The following is a 27,741-nucleotide window of genomic DNA, read 5'->3' as shown; positions in this document are numbered from 1 at the left end:
GGGCGTCTTCCCACTCTCCTCGATCGGGCTAAGGATTATGCAAGCGACAACGGATTTACGATCTGGAATTGGAAATGGACTAGATTGGAACGTAAAGGGTGGACGTTTAATGGGGGGGGACCGCACCACAGCAAATCTTTTTGCATCCCATACTTGGTGCAGTTTTAACAACAAATGCTTTTCCTGATGCAACCATACTGTTGTTACCTGTGCTTGGGACTGACATTGAGAGCTCACTGACAATGATTAGGCTTTTTAAACTACCTCAACAGGACCTGTTATCACATAACTGTATTTTTTTATGTGCTACAAGAAGAGATATCTTTTTGCTCTTTGTGTAGTCTTCCATTAAGGCCACTGAAATGCCCTGTTTTTCTGCTTACGTTTACTGATTAAGCATGTTGGATATTTTTCTAAGAGAACTAATTAACTCAACCTTGCTTATCCACAGTTACAGATAAAAAAATTAATGATCTGTGTGTCTGCAGAGCAACGATAATGATGAACGCCTTCAAGTTGTGAAGCTGCTGGCAAAGATGTTTGGGGCAAAGGATTCAGAGCTCGCCTCCCAGAACAAACCTCTCTGGCAGTGCTACCTTGGAAGGTATAACTTATTTATTATTTTTATTATTATTATGTCATGAATAATTTTATTGAGTTGTACCTACAATATAACAGTGTCTTTCTTTGTACTGAGAATGTCTTTAACAGTATGATTTTGAGCCCCAGTAGCTCTTCTGTCGGTCTGCACCGGACCCAACAGCCTTTGTGTCCTCTGACGTCAATGACAAAAAAGTGAAAGTTCCAAATTAATAATCTTATTTCTTGTTACTTAAGTAATTGATTTGCAGCTGTAATACCCATCAGTCTGTCTTTAAAACCTTTAGTGTTGTGTTGTGTACTGTTTGATAGCTGTCTGGCCCTCGTGCAGAGTTATATCTGCCAAAATGTTGTTTTGGATGTGCATCGTGCCAAAAAAAGATTCAACTCCAAAAACATCCAACTCCAATTAAAATGTTATGAGCACAACAGAGCTTAACAGATTGTGTTAACTTATAAAGCAGCAAGCTCTCATAATGGACAAATTCCTGTTTCACAGGCCATATAAATACACATTAGTTACAGTGCTGTGAAGAAGTATTTGCCCCCCACCCAATTTCTTCTATTTTTGCAATTTGTCCCATTTAATTTTTTCAGGTCTTCCAACTAATTTAACATTACAAAGGCAACACTAGTAAACACTGAATTCCGCTTTCCGAAGCCTTTCACTTTGCTGTGGAGGAATTTTTTCTCATTCTTCATCAGATTAGTTTTAATTGAGCTTTATTGGAGGGATGTTGATCATGAACTTCCTGTTTAAGGTTTTTCCACAGGAACTCACTTGGATCCAAGTCAGGATTATGACTTTGCCAAAGTTTTTTTTTCTTTTTTCATTTGTGAATAATGCCACTTTGTGGTTCACTGGAGTCCCAGAGCCCTAGCACTGGCTTTGTAAGCCTTTCCAGGCTGGTTGATTTCAGTTACTTTTTTGCATGTGTATTTGTGGCATAGTGTGCTGCTGTTTGAGACCTTCTATCCTGCTAAACATTGCGAGTTAGGTTTTATTTAAGTGATGTTTAGATTTGACAGGTCATGCAATTATCATGTCAGGTTGTGGCTAGTGAGACTCAACTGTAAAATTAAATTTGGTAATAATAGAAGCAACTGTAAAGGAACTCGGGCATAATGACGTATCAAACTGCAGGTTAATAATAATCATCACTTTCTAATCATGCCAACGGCATGAGAAATATTCTTATGAGGCAATGAAGTATGCCTGTCTAAATTTGTGCCCATTCAGTCAAAACTGCATTTGAATAGCTGGGCACTTACATTGGTCATGAAAGCCCTAATTGATGTTCCAATTCATTCCAAAGCTGTTCAGTGGGGCTGAGGTCAGAACCGAGCTTTTCGTTACGTCTTAACAGACCTTGCTATATGCACAGGGGCACAGTCATACTGAAACAGCAAAAGGCCTTCCCTAAACTGTTGCTGCAAATTTGGAATCACAAAAATTCCTGTATATAATTGATTCATCATGACTGTTAGCAGCTGTTGTGCCTGGAACACATGAATTAAATAATTAGGGTGTCAGGACTTCTGTCCATGTAGTGTACCTTCAGCTAGGAATTCATAGGCGTTTTTATGTCCAGTGATTATTATTATTTTTTAAGTTTATATAGTTTTTTGTTTGATTCTCAGTATGGGAAGTGTGGTTGGCCTTGTTATAATATCTGTATATTATAATAATCAATTAAGCAGTTTAATTAATGAAATAGACTCTGTAAGAACTGGTAAATTTTATAATGTTGTGCTTTCTCAGGTTTAACGATATCCATGTTCCTATTCGACTGGAGTGTGTGAAGTTTGCCAGCCATTGCCTGATGAATCATCCTGACTTGGCTAAAGATCTCACAGGTGAGCCATAACTTTTTCGAAAGTGCTATTGATTTTTTTTCCTTCTTTTTGGGTTAAACCCTGGAATCAATAGTCTTTTTGGTCAAGTGATTTATACCGTTTTGTTACTTCAGAGTTCCTGAAAGTGCGGTCCCACGATCCAGAGGAAGCCATTCGACATGATGTCATCGTTTCCATAGTGACCGCTTCCAAAAAGGACCTTTCACTCGTCAACGATCAATTGCTGAACTTTGTCCGAGAGAGGACGCTCGACAAGAGGGTGAGGATTGCGAGATCCAGCATTTTCCTGTAGTTCTGGGCTCCACTTCAGCTGCACTTTGTAGTTTTTGTTCCAAATTATGGAAGAGTGTAGGGAGCTTCTGCCAGCTACTGAGTCATTCTTTTATTAATCTCTGGTATTGCATTAAGTAACTAAATCAGGGCGGCACGGTGGCTCGGTGTGTAGCACTGTCGCCTCACAGCAAGCACGTCCTGGGTTCGATTCCAGGTGGACTGGTCCAGGTTCTTTCTTTCTCTCCTCTCTCCAGCTCCGGTTTCCCACAGTCCAAAGTGAGGTAAATTGGAGATGTAAAATTGTCCATGACTGTGTTTGGCATTAAAAACTTGAACTGATGAATCTTGTGTAACCTGTAACTACCTGTCCTGTCATGAAATGTAACCACAGTGTGTAAAACATGACTGTAAAATTCTAATAAATAATTAAATATAAGTAACTAAATCATGAAAGCAACATCAACATGCAGCAAGTATGCTATATTGTATGTATATTGACATTTCAACCCTTTCCCCCATCGACACAGCCATGTAGACGCCCGACCCGGCTGATAAGCATCACTGGGGATTCAAACCCTGGATACCAGTGGCATGTGGCTAGCCTAATTTATCGCTTTGCTAGCCGAGCACCCAGATGCAAAACATGCAAATTAAAAATAAAAAGACAGAACTTACCATGGGTTTGATCTCCTGTATCTTAACACTAATGATTCTTAACAGCTTCGTTTAATGTATCCCACACTAAACACTTTTGGGCAGAAATGAATTCAGCCAGAAATATAATGCAAACATTTTACTTTCACCCTAAATCTAGTTATGTTCCTCTTCAGTTTTGCACTGGCAGAAGAGATTTTGCTCATTGACTCATGCTGCTCATCTAAAATTGTCTTCATGCCCATGTGTGAGTTAAATAATATTAAGAAAAGAAACAAGAAAGAAATTTCATGCGTATTAAGCGCAGCTGGGTTGGAGAAACCTTCTGATTATGAAAGTGTTATTGCCACATAAGACACTTTGGAAACAAAAAGGCTTTAAAAATGTGTCCACTGTAAATTAGAATTTAGAGTAGATGTTTACACACTGCTAAACTGGTAGCTTTAGCTTTTCTTACTTTCAATAGATGCTTTAATGTAGTTCCAAAAGCACACTTTGGACATGAAATGTTTGGCTGTTCATCTCCACTTGAGGTAATGGAAAATGTTGTTAGTGTAGTTTTTGGATAACATATTCCTTTAATAATTTAATTTTGTTTTCTTTCAGTTTTCAGTTTCTGCATTATTATTTTTTTTTTCGCCTCTGCCATCTGTGCTGTAAAAAGACTAGATGCTTTTACCGGTGACATCAGTGCATTTGGCTAGCCTCTTTGAAGCATATTAGCTCTGTGGTTTCACTCCAGGCCCACTCCATTTATCCTCCTAATCTAATCTACAGCCTCTTTGGGCCAGCAGGCAGAGGAGACCAGATGATATAAATTGAGCCATAACTCATATATAGCTATTCCTCGGGCTTTTGAAACCGCATTCAAGATCTAAACCTAATTGCTTGTTATTCTGTACACCTGCATGAATAATACTGCTGCACACACATTAAACCCTTTTATTGCAGTGATGATATGCAGTTAAATGGCAAAATGATTTTTTAAAACACTGCTAGTTTAACAAGGCAAAAAACCACACTGCAATTTTGCCCTGATCACTTGTATGTGCTTAAGTCAATGTTTGACTTAAGCTTATATTTATTTGAAATATAGTTCATTTGTTTTGCTAACTTTGGTTATTTGAGAAAGTGTTGAATGATATAATGATATTCCACATCTGTTGATGCTGCAAATGTTATTAATTAATTATATTTAACAGCGAATTTATTAACATCTCTCTCTAGCAGCAACTCTGTCAACACATGGACACAGTTGCTTATAACAAAGTAATGAGTAATCTGAACAGAAGTGTGTTATGTACAGACGGTGCAGAGGCCAGGCTTGGCGCGATCTGGCAACAGTATACATCTGTACAACAGTTAAATAGCTTCGTCATGATCAGGGACTGGACAGACATTAACGAGACAAGCCACTGCCCTTTGTTTTTCCTGGAAAAGGAAAAAGATTCTAGTATAAGGTTGCTTGTTACTGCAGTTACTGTTTGCCTATTGTTTTTGCCAGTACCTTTCAGAAATTATACCTCCTCTACCACGTTTTTGGTGGTATTTGCAATCGAACAGCCCATTTATGAATATTAATAACAGCTTATTTCAGCTCTAACCTCATTTCTACATTATTTGCTCTGGTAGCAGACAGATTTATCTTTGCTGAAGCGGTGCACTGTGCTTCATTGTTTATTCCCTAACAGGTCGTTATTGCTTATGAATGTGTAGTTTTTCTCATTAAGGAAATTTTTTCCCCCCACACCTTAATAACAGTGATGTATTACAAGTCCTGTTTTCCCAATAAGTGTGTGTTTTTCTTATTTTCTGCCTTTCTCTTGCAGTGGAGGGTGAGAAAAGAAGCAATGATGGGCCTCGCACAGATTTATAAGAAATATTCGCTGCAGGCAGAAGCCGGGAAGGAAGCATCCAAGCAGGTTGCCTGGATCAAAGATAAACTGCTGCACATCTACTACCAAAACAGCATAGATGACCGGTGAGTGATCTTGTACAAGAAGTCACTCTGCTCTAATATTTGCAAAGTGTGTATTACAAACCCAATTCCAAAAAAAGTTGGGACATACTGTAAAATTCAAGTGAAAACGGAAAAGAAACAGAAAGCAGTGATTTATAAACTCTTGTCAGGTTTTTTTTTTTGTACACAGCGCAGTTAATGCCTGCAACCCATTCCAAAAATTGGGATGATCCAGTGCAATACTGGGATGGTTATTTATATATATTTATAACTCTTCAGACATGGTATAAAACCAATTCTAATATCATGTTATGTTTAAACAAGGAAAGAAGAGCTTGCAGTGTTAACACAAGTTCTCCTTTGTAAAAATGTCCGGTTCCGCCCGAAAACACTGGGCGCTACTTAGATACCATGAACAGGGCGCCAATCCATCACAGCCTTTGTAGACGCCCGGCTGGCTGATGGCACAGCTGAGAGTCCAACCCCAGATATCAGCAGTAGTGGGCTATCGTGTTTTACTGCTGCACTACCCAGGTGCTGTTGCCCAACATGACTGTATTTCTACATTTCTATGTTAATTAGTAATGTTTACATGTCCAGCATAAAGCTTCTATCCAAAGTTACTTACAATTATGATTGAATACATTTGAGGTTTAAGAGCCTTGCTCAGGGACCCGACTCTGGCAGCTTGGCGGTGGTGGGGCCTGAAACAACAGCCTTCTAATTACAAGTTCCGAACTTTACCCACTGAAGAAATAGCTACCACTCCTCTGATGAAGCTCATAAAGTTTAAGTCCTCTTCATTTTCTATTGACTATGGGGTGTCTTGTAATGTGCAATGTTTAGCAACTAATAGAACAAGCTGTAAGCTTGCTTACAGCAAACTGTAGGCTCCAGATGTTCTTTTGTTTATTTTCAGTGATTACTTCATGCACTTGTAAAGCATGCTTTGCCCATTCATCAAGCCTTTAACATTCTCATTATGCTTGAGTGTAGAGGAATAATGAGGGTGTATTGTGAGCACGTGCAGAAAGATCTATAGAAGCAAAATCCCTGAAGGTTGTAGCAGCTGAAAGGAAGAGCTGAACTATTTTGCACATTTACTTGTATAAGAGATGCACAACAACTTTATATATTTAATTAATATATTTATTAATTTTAAGTGACCACACATTGAGCGTGTAGCTGCACTTTAACTATGAACAATAAAGTGTCATTTTAAGACCAAATGCAACCTCAATTATTTGTTTTTGCAGTTACTATGTAAATTGCCCCCTTTTGCATTGACACGGGCATGAAGTTGTGAACGCCACTGGTCTTGAATCTGCCAAAGTTATGGGCAAATTATGATTGGAACAAACCACTGATAGTGCCTTGCCTAAAAGCTCAGTCATCTTCTGTTCAGGTCTCATAGCATTAACAAGAAAATGTTTTCTGAATGTATGATGACTAAAATGTACCCGCTTTTGTTCTGCAGGTTGCTTGTGGAGAGAATCTTTGCTCAGTACATGGTTCCTCATAATCTCGAGACTACAGAACGGATGAAGTGTTTGTATTATCTGTATGCTACGCTGGATACTAATGCAGTAAAGTAAGTTCCAGTAAGATTTTACATTTCCTTTTGAATTAATTGCCTATATATCAACATGCATATAGTCAAACTGGTCAAAAACTAGGTTAAAAAAAAAAAAACAGTGGTGTTGGAGTGCATGCAAATTTAATGATTATTGTGAAGTGCAGAGTCAATTCTGTGAACACCAAGTGCAAGGCAGAACATTGAGTTATGAATACACCCCAGACAAAGCAGCAGTCCATTACACACTATTTTTCAAAATATTAAATTGCAGATAGACATTTAACACTGGGGCGGCACGGTGGTTAAGTGGGTAGGACTGTCGCCTCACAGCAAGAAGGTCCTGGGTTTGATCCCCAGGTGGGGTGGTCTGGGTCCTTTCTGTGTGGAGTTTGCATGTTCTCCACGTATCCGCGTGAGTTTCCTCCGGGAGCTCCGGTTTCCTCCCACAGTCCAAAGACATGCAAGTCAAGTGAAATGGAGATACTAAATTGTCCATGACTGTGTTCGATATAAACTTGTGAACTGATGAATCTTGTGTAATGAGTAACTACCGTTCCTGTCATAAATGTAACCAAAGTGTGAAACATGACGTTAAAATTCTAATAAACAAACATCAGAAGTGTTACATGTAACTGTCATGATTAATCATATTAAAACAATACAAAATAACAAAGATAATGATCAGGGCCAATATGGGTCCGGAGTCAATTCTGTGACCACCAAGTGCAAGGCAGAACACTCAGTTATGAATACACCCCAGACAAAGCACCAATCCATTACACACTAACTTATTCACATCTGGATCAGGGTAAAATGCTGAGATATTAAAGTGTAAAATTATTTTTCAAAATAATAAATAGCAGATAAAAATTTTGCACTGAAATGTGCAGGACAATTGGGATGTTAAAGGTTATTTCTTGTAGATTTTTTCGCAATAAAACATAAAAATTGGTACGTCCAAACATTTGCAAAGAAATTTCTATCAGTCATCTTCAATAAAAGTGGTGAATTGTTAATTGTGCCACATTAGTTGGCAAATTAATTTTACCAGCGTATTTCTTTCTTCTAAAACTGGGCACTAAACTAACTTTAAATCTGCTGTTAGATTAGATTTAAATTGGATTTAAAATGATGATTTTGGCTTGATGTGTTGTTTTTCTCAGAGCTCTAAATGAGATGTGGAAGTGCCAGAACATGTTGAGAAACCATGTGAAAGATCTGCTGGATTTGGTCAAACAGCCAAAAGTATTTTATCTTTTTTCCTATGTGGCAAATATTTAATTCTCTACTTTTTGCTTCACAGTATGAAAAAGTTTATAAAATTTTCTTTTTTTCTTATTTAGTCGGACAATTACAACAAAGCAGTCTTCTCAAAGGTCATGGTCATCACAAGTATGTATTGCATTTTTTTATTATTAATTTTTATTATTTTAATATTCGATTTCAGTTGGGATATGATAAGAGCGGCATGACTTGACTGATGTGCATTCCTTCTGTTTTTTAAGGGCATCTGCCAGATCCAGGCAAGGCACAAGACTTTGTGAAGAAGCTGGCACAGGTTCTGGAAGAGGATGACAAAATCAGGAAGCAGCTGGAGACGCTCGTCAGCCCCACCTGCTCCTGCAAGCAGGCTGAAGTCTGTGTGGTATGACTCGCTTTGTATTAACTGCTTTTGTTCTGGTCACTGTATTGGAGGAGGTGTTTTATTTTATAGCAAAGACGGTCATAAAGGTGGCAGCTACATTTTTATTGCACTCTAGATCTGCTTGAGTGGTCATAGCAACCTTGGGGTCTTGGACAGAGCGACATTAAGTGCAATCATTAGAATATCAGGCCATGTATAAACATGTCTGACTGAAATCAGTGGGTTTTGGATCGGTATTTTATTTCTTTGTTGTGTTTTTTTTTTTTGTTTTTTTTGTTGAAATATTGCTGCTGTCTTACGTCATCTTAACATCTTTAATATTTTACACTTCATGCCCTGAGGCTATAAAAATGATGGGGAAGCTGCTGTGCTTTCAGAATTTTTACCAGAACACAAAAGGAGCTTACACTGTAGTTTCACATCATGATTATATAAACACAGCATTACATTGAGTTCTTTAGATCCAGATTTTCATTTTTCTCCTTCAGGAGTTTAATTTGCAGTTCAAAACATTAATCTTAAGGTGTAACTAGTGCCAAAGCATGTTTTTTGTTTTAGCTTCATTTGTGACTGTGTTGTTTTCAACAGAAAGACATCACTAAAAAGCTGGGCAGCCCCAAGCAGCCCAGTAACCCCTTTCTAGAGATGGTGAAGTTCTTACTGGAGAGGATCGCTCCTGTTCATATCGACACAGAGTCTATCAGGTACAGTCCACAAACACTAAACCTGTCCTAATCCTGGGTGCCTTTTTAACCAAAGCCTAACTGTCTATCTTTCTCTTCATTAACCTTTGCTTAGTGCACTTATCAAACAAGTAAACAAGTCAATAGAGGGAACGGCAGATGACGACGACGAAGGTGTGCCTACCGAGCAAGCTATCAGAGCTGGTCTGGAGCTCCTGAAGGTACTGATGTCCTTCTCAATGCACAAAACACTACTATAGAAAGTATATTTATTAGAACTAGTATATTGTGTGTGACATGTTAGTAGAATTTACTGGTCATTAGCATAGTGTAACAATGGCAGTTTGGAAGGGGATTAAAGGTCATATGGGGTATCTTCAGTTGACATGTTTATGCATATTCATAGATCTATGCATTTGTAACTAGGACTAGAATTGTATCAGACTTTTTGAAACCATTAGCTATATATATATATATATATATTGAAGCATATCTATAAGCATTAAGTGTGATGTCAATTTAATTGTTTCATGGTAATATAGTTTGATATGTTGTTCTTTTAGGTTTTGTCCTTCACCCACCCTATTTCCTTTCACTCGGCTGAGACGTTTGAGTCTCTTCTTGGCTGCTTGAAAATGGACGATGAGAAAGTGGCTGAGGCTGCACTGCAGATCTTCAAAAACACTGGTGGAAAACTAGAAGAGAGCTTTCCACACATCAAGTCGTGAGTGCACAGCTTAGTTCCTGCTAGCTATTAACTCACTGAAAAAGACATTAAGACTTCACAGTGAATTAAGACCAGAACATTGGCTTTATTATAAAATCATTTAATATTGGCGCAGGGTTATTTAATAGGGTTTGTAATGGTAGCGGTACTCTGTATCAGCCCATATTTGATTTGAGGATCAGGTGTTGGTATAGGAAAGAATCACTATGCTATTGGTATATCACTTATAAACATAGCCGTTCAAAGTTATTGATGCCCATATGCACATGAATGCACTTAGTGGAATTTGGTGTCTACACATTCATTATTTTAAAGTGCTGTTAGTTTTAATAGTGCTTTCTTTGATGTGTATGACTTTACACATGTTTTTGATTTAGTCATAAACAAAACATTATCTGTGTTGTTTGTTTATTAGGATTTTAATGTCATGTTTTACACTTTGGTTACATTCATGACAGGAACGGTAGTTACTCATTACACAAGATTCATCAGTTCATCGATGAATGATTATATCGAACACAGTCATGGACAATTTAGTGTCTCCAATTTACCTCACTTGCACGCCTTTGGATTGTGGGAGGAAACCGGAGCACCCGGAGGAAACCCACACAGACACGGGGAGAACATGCAAACTCCACACAGAAAGGACCCAGACCGCCCCACCTGGGGATCGAACCCAGGACCTTCTTGCTATGAGGTGACAGTGCTACCCACTGAGCCACTGTGTTGTAAAGCCCCAATCTGTGTTGTAAAGACATATTTCTGTGATTATAATGCATATAAAAAGCAAAAAGCCAAATATTTGTCTTTAATGAATGTTTTGTTTTTACATAATTGCTAGTTTTCTGCTTAAATGAGAGAGATCTAACCACCTCACTACTTGCTTTGAAAGACAGAATGTGGTCATGGATGAATGCAGGTTCAAGCACTTTTGACTGGCCTGTGTTACTTGTTTTTTCTCATTAGGGTTCTTTTACCAGTTCTGCAGCAGAAAGCCAAAAAGGGCCCTCCCCGGCAGGCCAAGTATGCCATCCGTTGCATCCATGCCATGTTCTCCAATAGAGACACCCACTTTGCACAGATTTTTGAGGTACGCTTTGGAAAACACAGGTGTAAGCTCATTATTCTTGACACAGACTTCTGACTCCACCAGCACAGGAGCAGTTTACATGTTGTTACTAAGTCTATTTTTGGTTCCAGCCTCTGCATAAAAGTCTGGACACTGACAACATGGAGCAGCTAATTACTCCCCTCACTACGCTCGGCCACCTGGCTATGCTGGCGCCTGAGCAGTTTGCAGGACCTCTCAAGTCCTTGGTGGCCAATTTTATCGTCAAAGATCTTCTAATGAATGACCGAGTAAGTTAAAGATGTCATGGCTGCTAAATTCTTAAGCGATTGTAAAACTAGAAGAGATAAATAAATGAATTAAATTTTCAAGCACTGTTTTTGAATGCCATGTAATTGATTTTGTGTCTTTACAAAAGATGCCTGGCAAGAAAACCACAAAGCTTTGGGTTCCAGATGATGAAGTTTCCCCTGAAACACTGACTAAGGTAGGCTACTATCACTCTTTCTGAAATGCTTACTGGAAACATATTATACCTCCGGCTGGCTGGTTGATTTGTGGATATTGTTTTTTGTCTGGGTTTGTTTCCGCGATAGTTGTAGACATGATGGTTATTTTTCACAGCCCTGGAATGTACTGCTTGATTGACACTAAGCAATTGTTTTTATTCATTTGGCAGGAGTAAATAATAAGCTTGTTTTATAAGCATTGTAAGATTTACATAGTAAAACGCTGTATGATGTGAGCTTGTATGAACACTGAACTTTCACTCTTGCTTTTAGATCCAGGGCATTAAGTTAATGGTACGGTGGCTGCTTGGGGTGAAGAATAACCAGAGCAAGTCTGGGAACTCAACACTGAGGATGCTAACTGCTATACTGAACAGTGATGGTGACCTGACAGAACAGGGCAGGATGGGGTGAGTGGTTTGAAGAATGTGGATTAAATTCCAGTTTAGTTGTTTAGTTTAAAGAAGCACCAAATCATCTCTGAAGTTTAACATTTTTGGAACTTAATTCTGAAATCTCTAGGCTGGATGCATTGGTGTGTTTATGCTGCCCCCAGTGTTGTGGCTAGAAAAGTCACTGTACTAGCACAGGCAAGAGCAGATTGTTGGGCTGTGACCAATCAGAATGCTGAATCCATGTTTTGGATCGCATCATGTGACATGCTCTGGAGAGCTACATACTAAAAGCATGAATCTCATTTTGTTCCGTGTATGTTTAGGAAGCCTGACATGTCACGTCTGCGCCTGGCTGCTGGCTGTGCCATTCTGCGTCTGGCTCAAGAGCCGTGCTACCATGAGATCATCACCCTGGAGCAGTACCAGCTTTGTGCTCTTGTCATCAATGTAAGACTTGCTTGTATATTTCTGTCTTTCGTTTCATTACAGCATGAACGGCTCTAAGTCATTTTTAGCAGCTGCTTTTGTTTTGATGACATTAAATAAAGCGAAGTGACCTTACTGCATCATTCTGGCAGTCTGCTGCTGCTGTTACCAGGCCATGTGGTTCCTGTTAAGTTCACTCCAGGCTACTAGCTTGCCAGATTGCACTCTTAAGTTTTATTGGGTCTGAACAGAGGTTGTCAGAGTTCACACTCTCGTCCACATTAAGTCTGTTACCTAACTCGGTCAATGTTACTTACTCGACTGCAGATCAGTGTTCTGTCATGTTCATTCCAGTCATTCGTCTGCTTTTTTTCAGTCACTTCCTTAAATGTTTATTAACTCCTGCATGATCAGTAATGTCACCAAGGCACCTCTGTGTTTAGGATGAGTGTTACCAGGTGCGCCAGGCCTTTGCTCAGAAGCTGCACAAGGGCCTGTGCCGACTGCGGTTGCCGCTGGAGTATCTAGCTGTGTTTGCTCTGTGTGCTAAAGACCCAGTGAAGGAGCGCAGGGCTCACGCTCGGCAGTGCCTGGTCAAAAACATCAACCTGCGCAGAGAATACCTGAAGCAACATGCTGCAGTTAGTGGTGAGGCCATGTACACACCCATACATCAAACTACCCTTAATATTTAACATTTCCATTCTCCGTTTCAGGAGTAGAACATAACTGGTACATGTGGTGGCTGTCCGTCCTTAACACACATTATAATCCACTTCCTAATATTTTATTTTGCATTTAATTTGTATTAGTTCAACAAATTGACAATCTGTGGAGCATCTGCCTGCTGATACATGCATTTTAATACACAGATTTTAGATTCTGCATACAATTGATTACAAATACCAAAAAAATCTAATACAAATACTGCTATAAACATCACAAACCAAATTACTTACAGATTTGTATTACAACATGTTTACCTTTTTGTTTTTTATTTAAGGTAGTCACATGCTGAATGCTGTGTAGCTGCTGCCTGTATGTTTAAACTGACAACCTGCTTAAGTGGTTCAGGTTAAAAAGCACCAGGTCTTACCTAAAATGCTGTTGGTCAGTCTTTATACAGAATTATTAGGGTAATTATTGGAACTTCACTTTCAGCACAATTCAGTCATGGTTCAGGTTGGCCAAGACATTGTTCTGTGTGATGACTTGGTCATTTATATAGATTCAAACCACATCAACTAGCATGGCTCTTCATGCATGATGTGGCTCTATGTGGGAATCCAACACTGGCAGGTTATGATAAGCATCCACAGATTGGACTGGTGGTCTCATGTGGTAATCTTTGATCAGATCGGGGTTCGAGCAGCAGGGAATTCACAGTCGGGAATTGGAAATGATTAGATTAGGAGATAAAGGAGGAAAATTGCAGAAAAAACTTGAAGTTGTAGATCTGTGCTTCTAGTGGTCCAACAAATTACAGTCAGTCTGTACTCTTTGCAGCATAGAGTGTGAGATGTTCTGTAAAGAAGGCAAATGCATCAGAAATCGCAGGGTTCCTACTAACTGCATTTCATTTACACCATGTTGTAATAATGTACACTCTTATGGGAGTCTTGAGTAACTACTGTGTGAAACAGCGCTGTGCTCAATTAATTATATACATTCAATTAAACGTGTTCCCAGTTTTCCCATGGAGCTTAAGAGCTATAAATAATAAGCTGAATAACTTTCTTACTCAAAATCAATTGCTGGCAGATAGCGAGGCTTTTAAATACTTTTGTGCTTGTTGTTAATAAACTGTGTTAATTGTAATGCAGGTTAGTTTAAATAAATTGGATTGCCATAAAATACCAGTCAGACAGTAATGTACATTCCTTTGAGTTTTTTACATTGCATAATTGTCTGCTTTCTGTGAATCTGATTATCGCTGCTGCTCTCTGATGTTGTAACCTAAAAGAGATCTTACACATTTTTGTTTGTTACATAAATATTAATAATAATATATCTGTGCATTGTAGAAAAGCTGATCTCTCTCCTGCCTGAATACGTGGTGCCGTACACCATCCATCTGCTGGCGCATGACCCGGACTACGTCAAAGTACAAGACATCGAGCAGCTCAAAGACATCAAAGAGTGAGTCGCACATTTAACTGCTTTTAAAGCATCTTGTGTGATTTGAAGAAAAGCTCCAGTGATTGATTCGAGAGAGCTCTGCTTTTAATGTTGAAGAGGATCCCCCCCCCACCCACCTTCTGTTTTTATATTTTATTTGTAGGGCCTTATGGTTTATTCTGGAGATCCTGATGTCCAAAAATGAAAACAACAGTCACGCTTTTATTAGAAAAATGGTAGAGAACATCAAACAGACAAAGGACGGCCAGTGTCCTGATGATGCCAAAATGAATGAGGTACAGAAATTGTTCTAAAAGGATTTACGTTTCTCATGTTTTATTGTCTCCTGATCTTGAACTGTTGTGAACTGTTTTCCTTGTGTTCTGGCTAGTTTTAGATCTGTTACTAATTCTGCAGAACAGGGTGTTAGAACGTCTGTTAAATTAATATTTTTAGTTCTTGCCATAGAATGAAAAAATACCCAACACATGACAACGGGGCATCATACTCCTCAATCTTAACCTCTTTAAACATCTTTCGTGTAGTTAAAGTGTTCTGAAAAAACATACAAATGGCACGCCATAGAGGTGGCTCTAAATACAGAGCTTATAATGGCGATAAAACACAACACAACATCATACTCCTCTGTTTTCTGATAACTATACCTTCAGAAAGGGGGAGAAGTGGGACAGCCCCCTCAGATTTTTGGCACCCCTGGTAAGAATAAGTAGAAAGTCTGATGATAAATTCACTGTTTGGTGAATTAGCTTTATCTCAGACTGAGAAGAATTCAACCTTGAATTGAACTAAATTTATTTTATATACCATGTGAGTCAAAATTACGTTAACACTAATGGATCCATCACCTGCGAAATGTGTCCAGGCTTTAAGTGGTACTGTTGCTCACTGGTTTTTGTGTGTTGAACATGATGGCGAACAGGTTGAGACTGTCCTGTAAATTAGGGCTGGGCGATATGGATCAAAAATTATATCTCGATATTTTTTTCTGAATGGCGATATACGATATATATCTCGATATTTTTTTATTCCATAAGGTAATAACAAAAAGACACTTCTGAGACAAAGCTACATGTTCCAATTTTTTTACAGGCACTTTTATTAATATTCATGCTGGGGAAGCTTCACACAAGAATTATTTTTGCTTAAAAAAAAAAAAAAGAGCTATTCTAAGAAAAAAAGAAAGTTGTTTTCTAAGGCATCTCCTGTTGTCTAATGTGAACTACAAATATATTGTCTGGCCCTTTAAGAATGTTAAGTGTACGATAGGGCGCAGGGAGCGAGTGTGTAGGGAAGATGTCGGAATGACACGGTCTCCGGCTGAGCTTGTGTGACATTAAAAGTAAAACCCCGTTAAAGTAAACCCCTCGTTAACCCCCCACCCCCCCATGTTTGGACTTTATACATTATTTCATGTATATGTCGCCACAACATTAACATTTACATTAATATTTTCTTTTACTGTATAGAACTCAGTTCTGTAATACAGGCAGAACTAATTGTACATGTTACTGTGTAACTATTACAACATTTAATGCATTTTAATCAGCGTTCTTCTTCATGCACTTTATTATTATTTAACAGCTTTATTTGCTGTTTAATTGCTGTTTGCTCCTTGTTTACTGCAGAGTTAGTTCATGCAATTTAATAATGTTTGGTTGTTTATTGGCCGACAACAAGAAATACTATAATAGAAGATAAATAAATAAATGACGTGTCGGACGTCGGGCGATCGTCCAGTATAAACTAACACAACCACGTACAACATCCAGTACAGAAATCACTCCCCATAATGTTTGTTTTTACAGATAGAGCAAATATATGCACATCACATATACAAACACAAGAGTCAGAACAACAGGAGACGCACCGTTACGTTATTATTACTTTCTCAACACTTAATGTGAAGTAAATACGTGCATGTCAGCGCGTGCATGTGCTTGTGTTGGTTTTTGAAACGAATAACGACTCGTTTTCTTGTTTTTTAACTTTGGGATTTGAAGTGAAAAACGAATGAAGGTACACGGAGCTGGAACCTTTTATCTGGACTTGTTTTCGGCATTCTCTACAGAATACATTATTCTGCTGCTCATCTGACACTGAATTCGAACCATCTCCAAATAATTACAAAATTAGTCATTATTTTTCTTTTTAGTAAGCAGCTCCTCTTCGATAGCTTCTGTCACGTCTTTATCCGTCTCCATGCTATCGCTGCCTGCAGGACTTACTGGTGATGCGGTGGGGTGGGGCGAGTTGTGTTCAGTGAGGGAGAGGGGCGGGGCAGTGAGGGAGAGGGGCGGGGCAGTGAGGGAGAGGGGCGGGGCAGGTGAACATGTGCAGAGACAAACTGGGAGAAGAGAAAGACGAACTGTCGGATCTAACTGGAACACAACATCTATATCGATATATGCGATATTGTCTTATCTTATATCGCGTATGAAAATATATCGATATTTTTAAAATATCGATATATCGCCCAGCCCTACTGTAAATTATCTTGCACATATGAAAGTCTGTTTTGTGAATAAATGGTTTCTGCCATTTAAGTGTTAACATAATTTTGACTCACTCTGTATATATAAAACAATGTGTGCTACATTTATTTTCACCCCTGCATCTAATACTTCAAACAACCTCTTTGCTTATAAAACAGCACTTAGTGTTCTGTAACATTTTGATGCCATTCCTCTTAACATAATTTTTCCAGATCCACATCTGGTTCTGTTTATAAAAAAAAAAAAAAAAAAAAAAAAACTGATTAATATTTTTCTTGAAATAAATGTATTTTAATTATTGGTTGGATTGTTATTGATAATCATATACATTTTTTATTGCAGCCCAAGAAAAATGATTATTAATATAAGTATTATTATTATTATACTCCTCAAGCAAATTCACTATGAATGCTCTTTCCTTAACGCTCACCTGTTCTGCTTTTAGAAACTGTACACGGTCTGTGATGTGGCCATGAACATCGTCATCTCCAAAAGCACCACATACAGTCTGGAGTCACCGAAAGACCCTGTACTGCCATCACGCTACTTTACCCAACCTGACAAGGTGCGACTGCAAATTACCTGCAAAATACAAAAATTTAATAAATTCACTCCCCAAGCACTTTATTAGATGCATCTATCTTGGTACATACATTCATTTATTCTTTTATTAGCTACACCTACCATACAGATACATTTGTGAATATACAATTACTGTAGTCTATCTTCTCCTCAGCTCACATTATTGCTCTTACTATACTAAATTTATCCATGGAAACGGGACCCAACTGACTCTAACATGGTAATGACAGGGTAGAGTTTGTTACCGTGGTATAAGCGTAACATGCAGCAGCATTGTTGGTTTTTTTTTAATACTGCTTCAACTTACCACAAGGGGGTGCTTAAGTGTGTAGAGTAAAAGGGCTACAGTCAGTAGTTGTACATGCAAAATTCAAATGTATTGTAGATGTAGCTTATAAAATAATCTTTGTAGAAGTAAATGGATATACCAGATATGTGCTCAGGGTTCTTCTCTTGATTTGTCTCCAGTTTAAGTGGCTTAATTTTTGGCTTCTTTTGCAGAACTTCAGCAACACGAAAAATTATCTTCCTTCTGAGATGAAGACATTGTTTACCCCTGGAAAGGTAAAGCTTTCTTCCGCTATTAAATGATTCTTTGGTATTAGTTTCCTTATTATTGATTTTATTCAAGTTAACTGCTGTTTTATTTCCCTTTTTGATCTGCAGCCTAAATCAGCTAATGTATTGGGTGCTGTGAACAAACCATTATCAGCTACAGGCAAACTGCAGACTAAGCTCTCGCGCATGGAGACCATTAGCAATGCCAGCAGCAATTCCAACCCTAGTTCGCCTGGTCGCAGTAAAGGAAGGTTGGTCTGATATTCTTATATTTCTGTGTAAGTGTTTAAAAAGATAGACCATGGGTTCGATCCCCAGGTGGGGTGGTCAGGGTCCTTTCTGTTCTCCCCGTGTCTGTGTGGGTTTACTCCAGGTGCTCCGGTTTCCTCCCACAGTCCAAAGACATGCAAGTGAGGTGAATTGGAGACACTAAATTGTCCATGACTGTGTTCGATATAACCTTGTGACTTGATGAATCTTGTGTTATGTGTAACTACCGTTCCTGTCATGAATGTAACCAAAAGTGTAAAACATGACGTCAAAATCCTAATGAACAAACAAACATACACACACATCCCCAATTTAATCCTGGCTGGAGAAAAGACTAAGTGCCTGCTCGGTCTTAAGTGGACCAAGAGTTTAAGCCCTAGTGCTGACGTAGTTCTAAAAGCAAAAATTCTCTGTGGAGGAGAGAACTGTCTGGATTTGCATATCGATCAGTTTGTGATAATGCATGCCACTGCTACTCCATTAAAAGTTGCATCCGCCCATGTACGCATAGTTTCACAGCAAGTCTAATGCTGTAAATGAAAGTGTAATCCTGACCTTAATTGACTAAAGTGCATAGTTAATAAATGTGACCCTCATACTCTCATTTAGCATCATACAGATGGCAGATTTGCATGGTAGTGATTAAACTGCCTTTCGCTGCAGACTTGAAGGATACATGTAAAAGCTATGGTATTACTAGTCTCAATGTTTCATAAGAGTCATACACTCAAAATTGGTGAAAATGTGTTATTCAAAGTGACTGAATAGGTCTGCAAATAAATTAGCATCACAAGGCTGCACTGATTACAGCTCCACTGCATCTGGCTCAGAGCAACAGATCATTTCAGCATGAAACCAGTTCTACTAGATTTCAAAGCTTTTCTGTGAATCTGTTTTCATTACTTTCCCTTTATTCATGCATTCTGTTTCTTTAGTATAGGTGTAGGATAAAAAGGGTGTATGCTGCTACCCTCTGGAGAAATGTACCTCTGGCTGTCTATGGTGTATTTACAGTAATGTTGAGAAATTGTATTAAGATAACCTATTATTAAATAATGACTTGTCTCTGTTCCCTCACGCTTGCGTTCTAAGATTGGACTCTGGGGACGTAGACCACAGTGAGAACGAGGACATCTCAATAAAAAGCCCATCTGAAGTAGAGAAGCCCACCAGAGGGCGCAAGCGAGGGGCAGCCTCAAACCAGGAGGACAAGGCCCCAGAGTCAAAGGCCAAACGTGGTCGTAAGAAAGCCAACACCAGCATGGAGGAGTCTGAGGAACAGTGGGGGGAGGACAGCAGCATGGTCGACACCACCATGGAAATGGAGGATGAGCAGAACAGCCCACCCAAAAGGGGGCGACGTGGACGGCCTCCCAAATCCGCATCCAACAAGGATGAGACTCCCAGCAAGGGCAGGAGAGGACGCAGGAAGGCAGCACCCCCTCCAGAGGAGGAAGAGGAAGAAAACGATGCAGAGCAAGGGGCTGAGGGAGAGGACGAGGAGGAAGATGCAGGCAGTGAGAATATCGAAGTAAAGCCTAAAGGCAGACGAGGTCGCAAGCCAAGGTTGGTTCCAGTGCCAATGTTTAGCTATAATTAGAATAATTACGTTTACATGGGTGTAATGCGTGAGCTGATCTGTGTTACACTTTTCAGAGCGGAGGTGTCAGAAGCCGCCAAGGATTCAGTTGAGTCCACGCCACAGAAAAGAAGAGGGCGACCTCCAAAATCACAAACGGCAGCTAAAAAAACAGGGTGTGTGGCAGCAAAATCATGAAGGATTTACACACTTTTAATGATGCTTCTAAACTTCAGTGTCTGGATTATGCTGAATTTAATGCTGACATTGAGACACTGTAGTTCACTGCTAAATTACTTGTTCTTTGTCTGCAGTGGTGGAAGAACCAAGGCAGCAGTTAGTCAGGAGGAGTCCGAAGAGGAGATGGAGATGTCGCATCATAGTGAAGAGGAAGCAGAAGAGGAGCAAGACCTCTCACCTAAAGTAAGCCATGAGCCTCAGGCTGCATTCATAAAAATGTTCTTGTGTATGTAGGCCTAGGCTTCCAATCTTAAAATAGTGTTTTAGTATGCCGCTCAGGTGGCGCAGCGGTAAAAACACACGCTGGAACGCTAGAGCTGGGATCTCGAACACATCGTATCGAATCTCAGATCTGCCTGACGGCTAGACTGAGCGGCCTCATGAACAACGATTGGCCTGTTGTTCAGATATGGGTGGGATTAAGCCACATAGGGACTCTCTCATAACTGATGCAATTACGACCTCTGCTGGCTGACTGATGGCGCCTGCACAGAGATGAGAAAAGAGTGCTCTCAGGGTGTGTCTTTCCGTGCACAGTGCTGAGCTGCACTGCGCTCATCAAAGTGTAGGTGACAAAATACGTACAGTTGCTGCCCACGTGTCGGAGGGGGTGTGGGTTAGCTTCGTTCTCCTCAATCAGAGCGGGGATCGGCATTGGTGGAGAGGAAGCATGACGCAATGGGGCAATTGGACGCCCTAAAAAGGGAGAAAAAATGATGCTCTGCAGTGCTCTTACTTGCTGCTCTTACCTGCTGTTCTTTCTAGGTGCGACGGAAAGCTGGTAGACGGGATCGAAGATGAGCAAACTGAAATACTTAAACCAGAAAGATTTCATGATGTCAGAGCTTAAAGCCCTGCAACACACAGGAGGAAATTTGTAAAGTGTTTGGACTTTTTGGAGCCATGCATCTGCTTTGGCTGTATTTTGCTGTCATTTCTGTTGTATGTTTTGCTGTGCTGCGCCACACTGACCCGTGCTTTTGTTTCTGCATTGTTGTGTGTGTGCATACCATGTGAAGATCTTGACATACAAAAAAAAATGTAAATAGTTCTTGTTCTGTCACCCCGTCCTTAAACCCCCACCCCAGTTTTAGGGAGAAAACTGTATAGCTCTTACTATTGCAGCTTTAATGATACTGCATCAGCTGATGTGTCCAAGTATTAAAGAAAAAACAAATTGGAATTTTAAGCAGTACTTTATCTGTCCAGTGTGTTTGTCATTCTGTACTGAGCGACTAACTTTTGTAGTTCCATTTTTTATTTATGTCATTTTACTCTTTCCTTTTTTTAAGCCCCTCTCATTGTGAACTTCTTGTGTGCATACATTTGTGAATGTGCAAACATGCCTCAGCAGAAAGAAAAACCCCGAAAAACTGGTATGAAGATAAAAATCACGTATTTGTAAATGTTTCATGCCCGGTATTGTTTTTATCAGTGTTTAGGACAGGAAAAGTCTAGTACAGGTTGTTCATTTTAATATTGGCAATGTGTTGCAAAACAGTGAACAGAAATAAAATCCCCTGAATCACTTTTTTATTCTGTTTAAATGATCCGTCGGTTTACTTATCAAACATGAATTATTAAATGTGTTGAAGGTGGTTTGTTTTTAAATCAAAAGAGTAAACATGGAGCTGCTGCATCTGAGGTGCAATTAAGTGTGAAATAAAATATATAGTTGATTTTATACAACTTTTGGCAATGAATGTGGCTGGGACACCTAAACTTAATTAGGGGAGATGTCCACAGACTTTAGCTAATATAGTGTACCCTGTTGTACTGGATGTTCACATAATTGGAAGATAAATGTCTGAGCTTATACACCGATGAGGCATAACATTACGACCACCTTCCTAACTGACTGCTTTGCAGCTATGCTGCCCCATACACAACAAGCTGTGATGCACTGTGTATTCTGACACCTTTCTATCAGAACCAGCATGAACAAGCTACAGTAGCTCATCTGTTGGATCGGACCACGCGGGTCAGCCTTCACTCCCCACGTGCATCAGTGAGCCTTAACCGCCCATGACCCGGTTGCTGGTTTACCACTGTTCCCTCCTTGGACCACTTTTGATAGATACTGACCACTGCAGACTGGGAACATCCCACAAGAGCTGCAGTTTTGGAGATTCTCTGACCCAGTCGTCTAGCCATCACAATTTGGCCCTTGTCACACTGGCTCAAATCCTCACACTCGCCCATTTTTTCTGTTTCTAACACATCAACTTTGAGGATAAAATGTTCACTTGCTGCCTAATATATCCCACCCACTAACAGGTGCAGTGAAGAAGAGATAATCAGTGTTATTCACGTCATCTGTCAGTGGTCATAATGTTATGCCTAGTCAGTGTATGTCTTGTATGGCTATGAATAGCTCTGAAAATAAGCACAATTACATCCAGATGACTTTCTAAAACTTGTATCATATCACAAACAAAACCTTAAACTACTGTAAGTAAACAATTTAAGTCCTCAAAATGAATGTTTTGGAAATAGGCTTACTATTTAGTTCAATTCTTCGACACATGATTTTCATTCTCATTCTTTCTCTGCTGCAGTATACAGCTTAACAACAATGTAAATATCTGGTATGTTTAAATTACTTCGTCCAAAATTGCATCCATTGTACTACGAAATGTGCAAATATTGCACTGGTAAAGCACTAATTAGACAAACTATTTCATATTGTAGGGTGTAGTTTGGAACACAGCCAGTTTCTGTCGTTTCTTATTTTAGGGCCACTTTTTGATATTAAATAGATGGCATTATAGGACCAAGAAGTAATGTTTAATAGTGATATTGGTAAAAGCTATTAAGTAGATATTGCAGACACAAATGCACATCAAATCAACTCATTACTTCTTATCAGCAGCTCAGAGCTGACGTGGGCAAGTAGACGAAGTACAGGACCATAAATCCTGGTGTGCTGGAATAAACCTTAACCCCAGGTTTTCCCTTTGTCCATATCCACCACTTATCAAAAAATACAGAAGGTGAATAAACTGCTTAAAGCAGTATGTTTGCTCTTCCAAGCTGTATTCCTGGTACTCTATATGCTGACCACTTTTTTCATATTTAGCAATAACTTTCTCGTTGTTTATAGTAATGTGTTACATCATTGTGAAAGTTTTATGAGCGTTTGCTATCACGTGATCTTAATGGACCAATAACAGGGGCGGATTCATATGCTCGTCCTAAATGCTTCTTTTTCACTTTATAGTGCACTAATTAGGAAACTGTACCGTGTTTTAATTAATGTAACGTAACTTCAAACCATTAAAATATCATACAACAAATTTACATAATTATATGTAAATGTATAAACTATTTCATCTAGGCGATTTAAACTACTTTTTATACACTATAAAGTGTGTAGGGAATAGGGACAAAGCCTCAAATTGGAACACAGTCCTTGTTCCTTTGGTACAGTGTTTATTCCTTTCCTCACCTATTTTCCGACATGTCCCGCCTCCTATTGCAGATTAAGTCGTTAGCGTTACGCATTCTGACCGGTGATTGGCCAGTTTTGACTAACGTGTGCTTGCTGATTGGGTAGCCAGTAAATCGGTAGGATAACCGTAGAAACGATGCAACACAACAGAGGAACAACCGTTACCACATCGCGTTTATAATAAGAAGTGTTATTTAAATCGATATACGTTTTGTCATTGATCATTTGTGCTACTGCAGCTGATGAATAATCAAAATACTCGCATATGAATTACACAGTCTGAGCCCATAAAGAAGACTTCGTGAATACGGGTGGAAAAACAAACAGAAGTGGCGCCTGCGACTGTCACGTCATACTTGTCACTGCACCGGGTCCAGAGCTTTGTGTTTGGTCTCGGTTTCCTCGCTTATCTGCTCGGTGTTGAGGATGTGAATCATGCAGTGAAGATGGGAGTATAAAAGCAGTGGTGTGCATGTCTGTTGAGCAGACACAAGGACACCAGGGTATGTACCTGCATCTTATTACTGTGAGTGTGATGTCATAACATAAATCCCTAACGTGTTTGTGTTCTTAAGAACTTTCCAGCAGTGAATCTGTTTATAATCAGTGCAAAGTAACATTAAAGAGAACGTAAGTCAGAGTTAAGTGCGCTAAAATATTTTGGAAAAGAAAGATGTAAAACGATTACACGTCATATTATAAAAGCTTTACGTTTTTGTACTAAATTATGATTTTGACTTGCCGCCATTTTGCTCTTGCGTCACTGACTACGTCATGAAGTTGATTGGTTGGACAGTATCCAATTTATCCAGTATATCCAATATAGGGCATCCAATACCTCCATTATCTCCAGTACATCCAATATATCCAGTATAGCCAGTATGTCCAATATAGCCAGTATGGCCAATATCCAATGTATCTACTATTCAATATCTCCTGTTTGTCCAGTATCCAATATCTAAGTGCTTGTTGCTTCAGTCACATTATGGCACAAAACTAAATGCCGTTTTGAGGAGATTCAAAGAAACACAATGGCTCACAAGTTTGTGACACCAATATCATTTCACTATAAAAAAATTTTTTTTGCATCCAGGGGCAAAGCAAAAGTGTTTGTCCCTCATTTTGGCAAGAGAACACTTTAATGTACTCTTAATTGGTGCGGTCTGACTAGCCCTATCTATATAAGCACAAAGAAATCACCATTTATAGGTAATCATAAGAAACAAGGAATTAGCTTCAGCACAGAGTTCTGACATATAACTTTAGTGTACTCACTATAGTATAGTCCTACTCCAGCCTAATTAATAATTAAAATTATTTTATGTGCATTTCTAGAATGCTTCTGTGTGGGTTAATTAGTCTTTCATCTTCCTCACATCCATCAGCTGCTTAATATCGTACACTGGGTGATGATAAACCACTGTGTGCATTGCTTAAAATAGTTTACTTACAATGGTAATCCTTTAATTAATTGATTTATTACCAGGCAATCAGTTGCCATCATGCTCTGCTCCTCTTGGCAGCTGTATTCTAAAAATAGTCTTAATAATAAGAGGCTACTGCACTGTCTGGTACTGCCAGACTGGTCTGTCTTAAAATAGAGCTTGCTCATCCCTGCATGACATGCAGTTTAAATCCAGGTCTTGGTCACTTCTGACAAATCTCATTTACAATTTTCCTAAAGCCACAGCAGTTTTATCAGATTCAGATTGTAAGGACACGGAAGCAGCGGTGACGGACACTTTTATCACAGCATATCTAGCATGTTTGGTAAACAAGACTAGATATCATCTTAAGAGGCTGATCACAAAGAATAAATGAAAGCTTCAGTACAAACAGCATTCTGTTTACTACATCTGCTTCTGATATGCACCATATGGCCAAAAGCATGCAAATGCCTAACTATGAGCTTTTTGGACATCCCATTTTAAAAAGCATGAGAAAGAATATGATTGGTTGTAATGCACTGGTGTTTTAGCATTTTTTGTATAGCCTACCCATTTTTTTACTGTTTCTGTACAGTAGATAAAAGTTAAATAAATGCTCTGCGTTCTTGACTAATTAGCACTGCAGTGAATTGGAAATGTCAGGCTCATGCTTTTTAATCTCGTTCAGTTTGGTAATCTTATAAACCTTTCAAAAGCCCAGCCATACCCCGATTTTAATACTTGGAGTGCTTTTTACATGGCATTTAAACAAAGACAGGATTTTCTTTTCAATTTAGTATTAATGATAAGACTTTCAATGTTGGGGACTTTATTAATCATTATGCTAATAAGCATGATTTAGGATTGTATTTAAGTCTATTACAGAATCTGTGGGTATCACCTTGAATGTAATGAGACCTTTACTGCTCTAAACACACCTTAGACTTACAGTATATTAACTGTTGTTTTAGCCCTCAATGAGTTAATGGCAGATCACTATCTCTTCATATGTGAACTAATATTTGTCTAACACATTGCTATTAATTTAAGCTCACATAACAGGGCGGCACGGTGGCTCGGTGGGTAGCACTGTCGCCTCACAGGAAAAAGGTCCTGGGTTCAATCCCCTGGTGGGGTGGTCCCGGTCCTTTCTGTGTGGAGTTTGCATGTTCTCCCCGTGTCTGCGTGGGTTTCCTCCGGGAGCTCCGGTTTCCTCCCACAGTCCAAAGACATGCAGGTGAGGTGAATTGGAGATACAAAATTGTCCATGACTGTGTTCAATATAACCTTGTGTATTGATGAATCTTGTGTAACGAGTAGCTACCGTGTCTGTCATGAATGTTACCAAAGAGTGTAAAACATGACGTTAAAATCCAAACAAACAAGCTCACATAAAATCTGCTACTGCAGCTTCCTTAACTTGTAAATTACCAGAATAAACGACTGTCACTATCGGAGCCCAAACAGCTTGAACAGGCAACTCAACAGTTAAGAGTCCATATTCCACACAACCTTAATGTTGCACCACTTATAATTAATTGGCAAGCAAATGCTTGATTAATTAAAAATGATCCTAAATTCCTTTTTAATATGGTATTCAAATTTACTAGAATGATCGTTGATAGATAGATAGATAGATAGATAGATCTCCTTCAGATCTACTGAATCTCGTTGTACTTGTACAGTGACAATAAAGATATTCGGATGGATAGATAGATAAAAAATATATATATTCTTTAATGAGATTGAAAAAATAAGATTTAAATCCTAGTGTGCCACATTGCTCTATTAAGCAGCAGTACATTTGGATCAGCATTAGTGCTGATAGCTGCTTATCCAGCAATGTTATCCAATTAAATTCCTTTAATCCAATCTTCCAAATTGAGTTAACTTCAATGATTTAAATCATCAAAGTCATTGTCATGTCTACTTGACCTTGTTCCAACACACTTACTTAAGTAATTACTCCCTGCCTTCATAAAGCCCTTGAGTACCATAATAACTAAGTCCCTCGGCCTTGGATATGTTCCTAAATCTATTTAAAAGCCAATACCAAACCTTCCCCTTGTCTCCAATATTCTGGAAAAAGCAGTTTTCTAGCAAGTGTGTGCTTATCAGGACTTAGACCCAGACATAGTACCAAAACTATTAATTAGGATAGTTAATGTTCTAATATTATTGTCTAATATCTCGTTTCTTGTTCTTTCAGATCTTAGGGCATTATTTGATACTATATAGCTGGTACTGTTGATACTATTTTACTGGATGGGCTAGAAAATACAGGTGGTAAAATACTCTCATGGTTGTAATCCTATCTGATTGATCACTGCCAATTTGTTCATGTAAATACTAAAACAATGAAAGTATGGTGTTCTGCAGGGGTCAGTGTTAGGACCTGTATTTTTTTTTTACAGTTTACATGCTATCAGTGTGAATTTTCTTGATAAATCTGCCATCACTTTTGACTAAACGATCAGATTCAAATCTGTTCATGAACTATTTGTGTGCATGTAAACACACTTGTTAATGACATTGAGTGGGTATCAAATGTGCTTTGACAACATTTCCTTACTACTTAAACTAACAGGGCAAACATTTTCTCCATTCTGCCCTTATGCCCAAATATACT

The 27,741-nt window shown here is 38.9% G+C and overlaps 1 protein-coding gene across 2 annotated transcripts in view; it reads left to right on the top strand.

Moving 5' to 3' along the window:
- The window catches only part of pds5b (PDS5 cohesin associated factor B), a 33,353-nt gene extending 11,591 nt beyond the window's left edge, over window positions 1–21,762 (top strand). For both annotated transcript variants that reach the window (XM_063016408.1, XM_063016409.1), the window contains exons 9-34: window positions 489–604; window positions 2,363–2,457; window positions 2,571–2,716; window positions 5,214–5,365; window positions 6,822–6,935; window positions 8,084–8,165; window positions 8,264–8,312; window positions 8,426–8,565; window positions 9,154–9,269; window positions 9,364–9,469; window positions 9,812–9,972; window positions 10,942–11,065; window positions 11,176–11,334; window positions 11,463–11,531; window positions 11,827–11,963; window positions 12,272–12,395; window positions 12,818–13,022; window positions 14,399–14,513; window positions 14,656–14,788; window positions 17,451–17,570; window positions 18,089–18,151; window positions 18,254–18,396; window positions 19,508–19,981; window positions 20,072–20,170; window positions 20,309–20,417; window positions 21,000–21,762. In XM_063016408.1, the coding sequence (XP_062872478.1) occupies window positions 489–604; window positions 2,363–2,457; window positions 2,571–2,716; window positions 5,214–5,365; window positions 6,822–6,935; window positions 8,084–8,165; window positions 8,264–8,312; window positions 8,426–8,565; window positions 9,154–9,269; window positions 9,364–9,469; window positions 9,812–9,972; window positions 10,942–11,065; window positions 11,176–11,334; window positions 11,463–11,531; window positions 11,827–11,963; window positions 12,272–12,395; window positions 12,818–13,022; window positions 14,399–14,513; window positions 14,656–14,788; window positions 17,451–17,570; window positions 18,089–18,151; window positions 18,254–18,396; window positions 19,508–19,981; window positions 20,072–20,170; window positions 20,309–20,417; window positions 21,000–21,035 (3,387 nt within the window). In that variant the 3' untranslated portion in view covers window positions 21,036–21,762. The remainder of the gene's footprint in view (window positions 1–488; window positions 605–2,362; window positions 2,458–2,570; window positions 2,717–5,213; window positions 5,366–6,821; window positions 6,936–8,083; window positions 8,166–8,263; window positions 8,313–8,425; window positions 8,566–9,153; window positions 9,270–9,363; window positions 9,470–9,811; window positions 9,973–10,941; window positions 11,066–11,175; window positions 11,335–11,462; window positions 11,532–11,826; window positions 11,964–12,271; window positions 12,396–12,817; window positions 13,023–14,398; window positions 14,514–14,655; window positions 14,789–17,450; window positions 17,571–18,088; window positions 18,152–18,253; window positions 18,397–19,507; window positions 19,982–20,071; window positions 20,171–20,308; window positions 20,418–20,999) is intronic.
- The last annotated feature ends 5,979 nt before the right edge of the window (window positions 21,763–27,741 follow it).

Source organism: Trichomycterus rosablanca, chromosome 20 (genome assembly GCF_030014385.1).
Source record: "Trichomycterus rosablanca isolate fTriRos1 chromosome 20, fTriRos1.hap1, whole genome shotgun sequence".
In the NCBI taxonomy this organism is placed as follows: domain Eukaryota; kingdom Metazoa; phylum Chordata; class Actinopteri; order Siluriformes; family Trichomycteridae; genus Trichomycterus; species Trichomycterus rosablanca.
Note: the sequence above shows the minus strand (reverse complement) of the source record. Positions and strands in the feature narration are given on the sequence as shown.